The 12002-nt window shown below is 45.9% G+C and overlaps 1 protein-coding gene across 1 annotated transcript in view; it reads left to right on the top strand.

The window, feature by feature from the left end:
• Itga1 (integrin subunit alpha 1) overlaps positions 1 to 12002 on the top strand; it is a 156419-nt gene that overhangs the window by 107067 nt on the left and 37350 nt on the right. Inside the window, exons 9-11 of the mRNA XM_023709123.1 lie at positions 340 to 484; positions 6938 to 7080; positions 10775 to 10918. Coding sequence (XP_023564891.1) covers positions 340 to 484; positions 6938 to 7080; positions 10775 to 10918 — 432 coding nt within the window. The remainder of the gene's footprint in view (positions 1 to 339; positions 485 to 6937; positions 7081 to 10774; positions 10919 to 12002) is intronic.

Here is a 12002-nt window from a genome sequence, read left to right as displayed (position 1 = left end):
GCTTATTCCACTGAGCCATCTCCCCAGCCTTTTAAAGAATAAAGTAGGAAGTCAATATCAGAAAATGTACTGTTTGTAGTTGATAGAAGAAAAGCCGTTCTGGTATTTATAAGGGAATGCTGACATTTCAGTGTCCAATTGTACTTTGTAACCTTGGCCAAGTTACCTACTGTGCCTCAGTTGCCTCTTCTACCCAAGTGGGGATAAAATAATGGTGTCTAGCCAGAAGGGTTACTGTGACATATATATCTCTGGACAGCACCCATCACATTGTTAATGCTAGTTATTTATCCCTGCCATTTTTATTAAATATTATCGCTTTCTTTCTTTACGTATAAGGACTGGGTCATGCTTGGGGCCGTAGGAGCCTACGACTGGAATGGGACAGTTGTCATGCACAAGGGAAACCAAAACATAGTCCCTCAAAATACAACCTTTCAAGTTGGGTCCACGAAAATGAATGAACCTCTTGCTTCTTATTTAGGTAAGCTCTTTATGTAACCATAGGAGTTCATTTTTCTATTTTTCTTTTTGGTATTACTTGCTTATATTTCTATAGGCTTAAACCATCTGGTACGATCACTCTGCAGAGTTGGGCAGTTGAAAGACCTGAACGGTTTCAGCCCTCCGCGTGGCCTTAATGAGTCGGTCACAGAAGCTCAGGTCATGCTTCATGACGGTGTCTCCTGCGGGGGACTGGCGGCTACACGCACTGGAAGCTTCCCTGTGTCTGACGTTATCTTTAAATTCAAGAAGAGTTGGCCTGGTGGACAGGAACTAAGAGCAGAAAAGTGAAACCTCAACTTTATTTGCATCCCGGAGACTATAGCGTCTCGGATTCTCTTTAACTTCTATCTTTAATTTCTTTCTATGGCTCCTGATTTTGAAAAAAACAAAACAAAACAGACTTTTAAAAATTTCATACTTTTCTTGAAATAGTACCATGTGCTATCACATTGGTACTTTGGATTTATATCCAGCAGTACAACGTCATCTCATCTTCTCAAGTCTCGCCAGGAGCGAGAAGGCGTATGCCGGATCTGCTTCAGGGTTGGCATGCTCTGAAGCTGCCTGCGGATGCTTCTTTGTCACCGGAGAAGGATCTCCGCGAGCAGCTGAGAGGAAAAGGAATTGAAGACTCTCAGAGCATGCTTTTCCAACTCTCAGTCCATGATTTTTTTTTTTTTTTGAGCTCCTCTTTTCTCCAAGCGTTGTTCTTCGTGCTAGAGATACAGCAGTAAAGAAAACAGATACTTTGACCTTGAAGTGATTGCTGTCTTTGCAAGTTACCACTTCTCTACGTGACCTTTGTGTCCTGGGGGTAGATATTGTTCACTGTAAATGCCAGTTTCTTTCTATTTTATGAGGAAATATCTGCCCTTATCCAGGAATCTAGTCAGACTGCGGAGGTAGTGAGCCTTAAGAATACAAAACCTTAGGTTTTAGGTGACTAATCACATACTATAGTAATAAGCAGCAGAGACGCCGTGCCTGCTGACACTTCTCGAGCCCTGTGACACTGCATTCACGTGAGGCAGCCTTCTAGTCTGCCCTTGGCACACAACAGCTGGCGTGCTACATTGTTCTAAGTGTCACAGACCCTAAAGACAAAAGGACGAGCTATGATGTGCCGGTAAGCGGTCCTGAGGGAACACGGATCCCGAAGCATTCCTCTGCTGCACGCGCATCTCTCTCTTAAAACTTGAAGAAGCTGGAGGGCAGGAAACAGAGTATGCAGTGCCTTTCTCTGGGCTGTGTGGAAGAGTGGGGCACAAAATCTAGGGTTTGGGCTTAAAATTCCTCTCAAGCTTTCTCATTAAGAGAGACCTTCGCCTATACTCAAACACTTCCAAAATAAGAACTAGAAGGATGGAACAATTATGTCATCTATAACGCGCCTGAAGCCACAATCTGCAATCCACTGTTTGATTCTTAGTCCAGCGTTCATTTCACCACACAAAATCCTGCTGAAGGGCTAAGGAAACCCCACAGAGATGCTGAGTGTCTGCCATGTGCCAAGCTTTGCACTGAGGGGAGGACAGCACGAAGAGTAAGTGATGTCGTGGTCTCATCAGAGAATGAAGAGAGAAGAGCCACGAGTAGTACGTCATGTGCTGTGACAGAAAGTGGGCACAGAGGGCAGAAGGGCACGCTCTGGGCCTTCTAGAAGTTCTTCGTGTCCTACAACTCTATGGGACAGTTTCATGTGAAATATTTAAAATCAAGATTCAGTTTAACCCAAGGCCTCTTTTCTAGATTGAACAATGGCAGCAAATTTACCTAGACTAGAGCGGATGGCCTCAAAAGGGCATGCCTCCTTAAGAAAGGCTTTTGACAGTGTGTCTGCAGAACATTAAACAGGATCATACCACGATGGCCTAGAAATTTCACTTTTGCATGCTTAATGTAAGAAATAAATTTAGTATTAATATCATCTTGACCTAGAAATTTCATGTCGGGTGATCTAACCTAAGAAGTCCGGTTCTTAAACATGACAGATGAATAGTTCGTTCGTTCATTCATTTGTTCTTTCTTTCTTTCTTTTAATGTATTTGGTTTTTAGAGGGTTGCACTATGCAGCTCAGACTTATAACAATCCTTCTGTTTTCAGCCTCTCCAGCGCTGGGAGCACAGGTGTGCACCACTATGCCCAGACTCTGTGGCCCACTCAGCCTGCCCTGGGAGCAGGGCTGGCACGGCATGTGGTGCCAGGGATCATACCACAGTCCCTGCACTTGCCTAAGCTTGCCTAAGCAGGCACTCCAGTGGGGGCTAGCTATCTCACCAGCCCCCATGAGCAGTTATTTCTATTGGATTAATATTTATGACATTCGAGGAAATGGAATTGTCCTAAATGTGTACAATTAAAGGATAACCAAGTATATGGTAAATTCACTTCATGGAACATCCATCAGAGGGGGCTTGCAGGTTTGCTCAGTTGTTCATGTGCCTGCTTGGGCAAACCCAGTCACATGCAGGGGACCGTGGTTCGATCCCCAGCTCTATATGCCTTACCAGACCTGCCCTTAAGGCAGTCTGAGCCAGCCACAAAAAAACAAAACAAAACAAAACAAAACAAAACAAAAAAAAAAAACAGAAAACAACAACAAAAATCCTTCTCATTATACATCCATCAGCATACAGACGCTGTAGCTGCTACTGTTATAGCACTAAGGACGTGAAGCAGTATGGGGCCCACTGCCCGTTAAGAGTGTCTGAGTCATAGAGACCTGTGTTGGTTTTCAGACTGTGTTCTAGTGACCTTGAACAAATCACCCTGCAAAACCTCAAATTAATTACTTCCAAAATGGCAAAAATTATACTACATATATAGTTTGTGACAAAGATTCACTTAAATAATGACCTCAAATTGCTTTTTATTACGTGACCAAGAGACACTTAGCACGTAGTAGATCTGCTTCGTGGTTTTGTTGTGTGTAGCGTTGCACAGTGAGCACCCTCTTACCGTAGCGTCATGCCAGGTAAAGTAATGACCCTGGGATGTCCCTGTCCTGCTCTGTCCCATGAACATGTTACCATATGTGTCGTATGAGAAGAGCCTTAGGAAGTGTAATTAAGGGAAGGGTTTTGAGATGGAAAACTTTCCTGAAATGTCTGATAGGCCCCAATGTAGCCAAGCATCCTTAAAATCAGAGAACTTCTCCTGGACGTGGTGTGTGGGAGAAAGAACTGAATAAAAAGTGGTCAGGTAGCTGCACGCTCCGGGCTTTCAGTGGTGGGGGGCGCGAGCCATGGGCGCTCCTAGAAGCACACTGCACGAGGCGGTGGGCCCACCCACAGTCTCCAGGAAAGGGCAGAGCCCTGCTTGCTTTGACTTTAATGTGAGTGTAATCATCCTAGTCTCCCAGCCCCAGAGCTGTGCGGCCGCACACTTCCATTGTCATCAGCCACCAGGTTTGCGGTCATTTGTTGTGGCAGTAACAGCAAACCTATACAGCTATATGTAATGACAGCAGGTGACATTAATAGTATTTTAACTAAGTATTGAGTACTTATAAAATTAAAGGCACTGTGCAGCATCCAAGTGTGACATGGCCATTACTTCAGGAACGCATATAACTTAATTACTAATATAACACTGCAGTATTTTGGGTATTATGATTATGAGATTAAGTTCCTTTAAAACAAATGAATCTTAGAATCCTAACTCTATTGTTCCCCTAAAGCTTCAGTTGCTGGTTACTAAAGCAGACCTAGAGAATTTAAGATTGAGACATGTCACTCGTGTGAGAAAGGAGTGAAACAGGCTCCCCCTGCCCATGGGGCTCACAATACAGGACTCATTTGTCATTATGCCTAAATAAGAATGGAAAAAGTGCTCTTGCGAAAGCATGTGTGTACTATGCCTCCTTTAAGCTCAGAGAAGGGCATTTTCTTCTCGCAGCACGGACTCATAGTGATCCTCCTGTCTCAGCCTCCCCAGTGCTGGGATTGCAGATATGTGTCTCCACCCTGTTTTCACTGGCTGGCTCGTCCAGGGCCAGCACGGCATGGATGGGGACAGAACTCAGGTGCTTGCACTTGCCAGGCAGGCGCTTAGACCGCCGAGCTATCTCCCCAGCCCTCAACTTAATTTTGGAAAGGTCATTCACTCATTTGCATTACAGAAAGTGACAAAAATCAGCATGTACTGACCTCTCCCCACATTTTCCACTCTGGCAGGGGTGGCATGGAACAACAGCTTTTGGTTCCCCCGTTCTTCTTGTCCTTTTCCACATGCATAAATATGACTCTTGAGTGTTTATTTCTTAAGCAATATTGTGGTTAGTAATATAAAAATATAATAAGTTACGTGCTTGGAAAGAATAGTTTATATTTTATAATGTCTAATGGTATAAAAACTTTAAAGAATAATGAAAAATAAGAATGTGGGAAAGATCTTCATGAAACATAATAGCCCTGAGGGATTGTTTTCCCTTAGCTGTTGTCAGAATGAGCACATTTTTGCACAAAATCCTGTGTTCTTCTTTAAAACTTTGGAAAAAAATTAAATTATTGGCAGTAAAATATTTGCCAGTTAAGTTGGCAGTGTGGTGTTTCTCTAAGTTCAAAAGACTCTGTGGTGGCACTCTGAAGACTCCCCGCCTCCTGCTCCATGAACAGCCCTGGCTCTGGGGACCTCTCTTCCTGGAGAGCTGAAATCCAAAGTGGCCCATGTTACCCATGGACTTAGCTCTGCCTGCCAAAGAATAAGTCTAATTGTTCATCAAGCAATAATGATATGAGAGAAAGGCGCAGCTCTGGCTCTTCCCACGGTGGCCTGAGCCATCTGTACAAGTGGGACTCTCTTCATTTCACCCAGAAAGTCCCCCCAGCCGTGTAAACCAAGATGTGCAGATCCTCATGTGGCCTGGAGCACACGGCGGAACTTCCCGGGCTGTCCACGGTGCAGCTCTCTGCAAAGCCACCACCAGGATCTGAAAGGTGGCTTATGGAAGAAATGAGCATCTTCCCACTTTTACGGTGATGAAGCTGGATGGTGCGTGGGCCCTGGACGGAGGGCAAGTGCCCGAAAGTGCTGACATGCTGCTGCAGACGCTTCAAAATGCAGAGTGTGATGGCGAACTCGGGCTCTTGGGGTCCATTCTCTGGTCACTGAGCACGTCCAGATGGACAGAGCACCATGATGCCACCTATGCGTGGAGAACATGTGGCAGGAGCTGCGGGCCCCTGTCATGCCAGGATGATGCTGACTGGAGCAGGACTGCGTGTGCACCTAAAGAGGCCATCAGACAGAAGGAAAAAAGTCTTAGGGCTCAGGAAGTCGCTCAACATAAAAGACGTGCAAATGAAAAGTAAAACCATAAAAAAGATTCTCAAAAATTATGAAGAGCATGAAAACACAATGAGAAATAATCAGACATCTGAAAAGCTGTTAACGATCACCATTAATCAAACACAATAAAGACACACCAGGCTCTGCTGCTAGACAGACTTGAGCACAAAAAATATCATCTTATTTAAATAACAGGAACAATGCACAGTGCCTCATAAGGTGTGGTGGAGCTAGCCTCTAACACAGCTGCTCACAGCCGAATGTTCTGGAAGCAATTTGTTGGGTGCTGTAAGAGCCATTACAAATTTGATCCAGTAATCTATTCCTTGAAATTTATGTCCAAAAAAAAAAATCTCAAAGAAGAAAATACATTAAATGTTCAAAGATGCTTTGTTCCCATAACTATCATATAAAAATAAAATTAAGAACAAGTAGATTCTAGTATTCCATCAAGCAATGGCCAGGGCAATAAGCACACATTCATGTTCTAGCTCGGAGAAGTAATCAACTATTTAAAATTACAATTAAAAATCTGGTAGCAATTCAGAAAAAGTCCCATTTTCTGTAGTCTCAGTTATGTGGTTGTGCTCGTATCCACATAAAGCATAACTGATCCACTTGAAAATGGTGAATTGAAGGCTGTCATTTCCGTGGGTCCTTGGCATAGCTGTTCTGCCCTCGTGCCTTTGAACAGTGAATAGCTAAGGGCCGGGGGATACATTTTCAAAATAAAGCAGCTGTGACAGGTGATCAGAGGGCACACTACAAGCTTCTAACCTAAATAAGTTTTTTTTTTTTTTTTTTACTTTCTTTTTATTTATTTATTTATTTAATTTATTTATTTGTGTGTGTGTGTGGCCAGCTCAGCCCACCAGGGGGCGGGGCGGGCTGGCATGTGGTGCTGGGGGATTGAACCACCGTCCCTGTGCTTTGCTAAGCTTGTTCTAAGTAGGTGCTTTAGACCACTGAGCCATCTCTCCAGCCCCCTAAATAAGTTTTAATATGCATTTTTAGATTAGTTTTTAAGGTGCTGTACATAAAATAGAGAAACAGGGTCGTTCCAGCCATTTAAAGTGTGGATGCTGTGCGGTATGCAGACGGTAAGAGGACGGAAGTCCACTGGAGTCTCTCCTCATGTAGGTTACACCGTGAACTCCGCCACTGCCGCTGGAGACGTGCTCTACATCGCGGGCCAGCCTCGGCACAACCACACAGGACAGGTCATCGTCTACAGGATGGACGGGGGAGACATCCAGATCCTCCAGGCGCTGCAGGGAGAGCAGGTGAGCACGAGGGTTGCTGCAGACTGCCCTGCCGTCCTCTCCGTAGCTCGCTACTGGCCTCACCTTGAAAAGATGTAACATACATATCAAATTCACACTGTGAACAACCCCCACTAAGCCCTTTAGAAAAAAGTACAAGATTTGCGTCTCTGACCTCATGCATATTACAGTTGCTTGGGAGCAGGGGAAAGATGTATAGGTAGTAGGTGTAGATGTAGATATATAAACACATGTAAGAGAAGAGATATAAAGCACCAAGAAACATGAAAATATCAACAGCACAACATTATGCTCAAAAGATAGCATGATTGCTTTAAACTGAAATGGGTGCAGAAAATCTTAAGAGATAAAATTTGGGCTGAGTCTCCAAAGGAAAGACTATAAATAACTAGAAAGGCAATTGAAAGACAGCTAAAGAGAGAACATGGACCCTGGTGTGGTGTGCGTCCTGATGTTCCTCATGCAGTCAGGGCTGGCTGCAGAGCTGATGCCTGACCCACGGTCCATGCCGGGATTATGGGCGTGAGTGCACCACCCACCTGGGGCCGGCAGCCGGCATACAGCCTGGGGAGGGGCAGAGGCTCGCCCTTGCTTCTTGCTCTTCTGCTTTTGCTGCTTTCCGCGCCATGAACGGCTGCCCTCTGCCACGTGACACCCTTCCTTGGAGCCAGCGGAGTGGGGACTGAAGCCTCCACAAACTGTGAGCTGAATAAACCTTTCCTGTCTTCATGTTAGGGGTTGGGTACTTTGTCCCAGCAATGAGAGAAAAGTAATCAAGACAGGCCCCAACTGTGTGACGTTTTGAAAGATATACTAAAACATTTGGATTATACACCAGAGGCAACTGGAAATTATAACTTGTAAACATTGGAAATCCTTCTTAGGTTACATTAAATATTAAAAGTGGTATAGGAAATAATACACACAATAGGTAAACATCAATATTTACGCTTTTTAGACCAAAACCTCTTGCTTGGCTATTTGGGGATATTTTTGAATTGTAATAGCTTGCGTGACTTTCAACCCTTTTTATAGTTTCCTATTTTTTCCAACTGTTTCTAAGTGACACTGGCTTTATTCTGCAGTCATAAAGGGGATTTCTTTGGAAGCTTTCATGACTATTGCGACTCAGGGGAATGTACAGGAAGGACTGATGGAGCTTTGTTGGTTCATAAATGCCTGCCCGCACCCAGAGCGCGGACACGCCTGGTGCAGGGCACGCTCAGCCAGCGGGCCCGGCGCTGCCTGGCTCGGAGCCTCGGGCCGCAGCAGGCGGTGGCGCCACGGGGGGAGCACGGAGGGACTGGGGTGGGTGTGCCCATGCCAACGTTCTCTTCTGGAAGCCCAGAAAGCGTCCTGTGCTCAGCTACTTGGGGTTCACTTACCCCTCGTGCCGGAAGTGCAATGTCCCCACCGGCGCACTCCGGAACGTCATCCTCTAGGCTCAAAGCACGAGCTCCTCGGGGCCAGACTCTTGTAGCCGGGCTTTACTCCTCGGCTTTGTGTTGCTGTGACCAGACTTCTGAGACAACAGCTTAAAGACAAAAGATACCTTCAGCTCGCGGTTTCAGAGGCCCCGGCCAGCTGGCTCCCTGTGCTAGCGATGAGGGGAGGAAAGGCACGATGGCAGAAAGTGTGGGCCGGGAAGAGCCGCGCAGGCAGGGGTGGGCAAGGCGCGCCTTTCAAAACACACCTCAGGGATCTGCTGCTTTGCTGGGGCTCTGTTGGCCCAGCAGCTCCTTCTGCTTTGAACTCCATGCCTTGAGCTCCTGCTAGGTCAGGGCTGTATCCAGCGACCCAGGCCCAGCCCCGCACCCGGCTGCAGGCGGCATGGAGCCCGCGCCTCGTGAGCCCTAGCGAGAGCTCATATTTAAATATGTTCACAAGTGCATCACCAGAGAAGTAAGCCTGTTGTGGTTTAAGGGTGAGAGGAGAAAACCTAAAGTGAGATAGCAGCAATAAAAGGTGGAAAAGGGTGGGGTAAGATAGACAAAAAGTGGAACTGAGAAAGTAAAATTGCACACTGTTTCTGCGGAACGGGGAATTGAACTCAGGCCCTTGCCAGGCGTGCACTTATTCTGCTGAGCCATCTCCCCAGCCCTGAACATTTTAGGTGACATCTCAGATGTGTTATTTTGTTACAAGTATAAGGAAGTGTAACAGTTTGCGGAAAATTGCTTGTGCAAGAGGAGGACAGCCATGGATGACGTGGCACTTTTACCCCTTCCATACCTGTGTTCCATCTTTGGAATGCCCGTCGCAAGAGGACATAATGAAACATTTGCTTTTGAATTCTTGCCCCTTGAATTTTTATAGCTGACATTTATGAAGTTCATGCAAAAATTGTTAAAATTGCAATCTTTGGCATAACTGGGTCAAAAATGGGGCTGGGCTTTAGGTGTGCTTAGCTATATTTGTAGTAGTGAGCTCAAATTCAGGGGCAGGTGCCGGGCGAGTAAAGAAATGAGAAAAGCTGGCAGGTACGTAGAGACTCCAGGGAGTTGGGGCGACCATGGCTCAGGTGGCTTGCGAGTTCCCATCTAGCTCCAGAGGCCATCGTCATGTGGGAAGGAAGGCCTGGTGTTGTCAGAGCTCAGCAGTGTTGTTATGCTTGTGATTAAGTCAACTTTTAAAAAAACATGCTGGGCCAAGAAGATAGCTCAGTGGAAAAAGTGCTTGCCTGGCAAGTGCAAGGTCCTGAGTTCAATCCCTGGTACCACAAAACACAAAACAAAGCAAAAAAATACTGTGAGAAAAGTGCCATCAAAAGTACACTTCCAGGTAGGTCTCACATCACCTGTAGGCTGGCGCCTTCCCTGGGAGGACGATGAAGTGTGTGGCATGCCGAGATGAGAGCGCTCGGGAGGCATCAGCTGTCAGGGCAAGAGGATGGGAAGAAAAGCACGGGTCTGAGCCCCATGGGATGCCAGGCTTGGGGGAGAGAGGAAGGGAGGCAGCAAAATAGAAGACGGGGTCTTCTGTGACCCAGGCAGAAAGCACGAGAGCAGAACTAAAGCCATGACACGGACCCAGGAAATGTCTGTAAGCCCAGCATTCCAAGTGGGATAGGAGCCTTCCAATATGGCAAGGAGAGGCGAGCTCCGGGCCTCCCCCAGCAGGCCCCTATCATTAAGAGGAGGTGCACTCCCCCGAGGGGCAGCCTCCTGCAGTGCTTTCCTATTCCTCTGTGTCTCTGAGCTGCTGGGACAGGACTCAGCTCTAGGTGGTGGGAAAGCATCTGAGATCCTGAGGTACAATGTGACACAGCATTCCAGGACCTTTCAGCCCTGTGAATGCACTTATTTTCTATTTGCCTGCTACTATATTTAAACATTATGTGAGACCATCCTAGAAGGCTGTCTCCTTTTTAGCACATGGTATTTTCTTTTAAATCACTGCAATATCACTAATCTAACTGGTGGAAAACACAACCAGTTATAAGGTAAAATTTAAAGGGAATCACGTCTGTTACTCTCAAGCTTCGAGATTTATACGGCTGGCTCATTCTCAAGGATGAACTAGTGTTTTTAACCCAGAGGTTGCTCAGCCACCTCCGGTTCTCTGTGTCATTGCCTTTGCCACCCGGATCTTGCACCCTCTTCTGGATTGCCAGAGGCAAGCCAAATGCAGGCTTTTAGCTTTCTTCATGTCTCCTGGCGTTCATCAGACTGTCTTGTTCTGTCTTGTGCCCTAGATTGGGTCCTACTTTGGAAGTGTTTTAACAACAAGTGACATTGATAATGATTCTAACACTGACATCCTTCTCGTTGGAGCCCCCATGTACATGGGAACAGAGAAAGAAGAACAAGGAAAAGTATACGTGTACACCCTGAACCAGGTAACGGGAGCTGAGCTTGGCAGGAATCCAGGCACATTTTTCCGCCCATCCCATGTTGAACAGTGCAGTTCTACTTTTTCCTCGCTATAGAAATGAATGCAAAGAAGTTGTCACGGTCTATTCACACTACAGAAGCCTTGGTATCAGAAGGAAAACTTAGAATTCGAATGTCTTTCTAGTACTTAGCTGTGTTCTACTTGTAAATGTGCAGTGTATTTTATGCCAGGGCATATGAGGGAAGAAGAAAGATCTCACCAGGTGCCAACACACCCAGGCTGGCACCATTCACGAGCTCACCTCTGGAGGGGGCAGCCTTAGCAGCTGGGGGCCTGGCCGGCACAGAAGTAATTTCAAAGCAAAAACGTCAGCTACTTCCCAGGAACCACTGTGTTCTTTGGCACACTTCATTGGGCTGAAGTGAAATTCCATTCTTGACAATAGACATCATTTGTAGGTGAAATGTTGGTTTCGTCATTATGAAATTATGTTGCTATTCACAGCAAAGCCAGTGTTTATTGCCTTAGCATTTTTAAATCCTTAGACTTTCTCTTGTTATTTAAAAGCATAAATTGTATCTCTTTCTTTCCATCATATGTTGCTTCTCCTGTGAACTTTTTTGGAAGTCTTATTCCACCCCCCAGTACACGCACAAGTGTGTTTTTTCCATCGTTTCTAGTGCTTTTGTCCTTGCTGAACTGTTGCCTTCCCCTCTTCACTCTAGGTAATTGTAGAGAATATTTGCTTTTTGAACAAAGTAAACTTTCTCTTGTCTCTTAGAGGAGAATAGAGGGAGTTTTATCAAAGAAGCATGTATTGGGTAGAGAAGGGAGGATGGCATTGCTGAGTGATTCAGAAGTTAAACTCTTTAAGGTTAACAAGACAATGCTGGGCTGGCCAGATAGCTCAGCGGGCTAAAGCACCTGCTTAGACAAATTGCAGGGACCAGGGTTCAATTCCTGGAGTGCCATACTGGCCTGCCCCTGGGGCGCGCTGAGACAGCGATTGAGACTGGGCATGGTGGCAGGCACCTGTAATCCCAGTGCTTGGGAGGCGGAAAAGAGGAGAATCACTAGGAGTCCGATCT

The sequence above is a fragment of the Octodon degus genome, unplaced genomic scaffold (genome assembly GCF_000260255.1).
Source record: "Octodon degus isolate 3935 unplaced genomic scaffold, OctDeg1.0 scaffold00001, whole genome shotgun sequence".
Lineage (NCBI taxonomy): Eukaryota > Metazoa > Chordata > Mammalia > Rodentia > Octodontidae > Octodon > Octodon degus.
The sequence above is the reverse complement of the archived record's forward strand: the minus strand, read 5'-3'. Positions and strand labels throughout refer to the sequence as shown.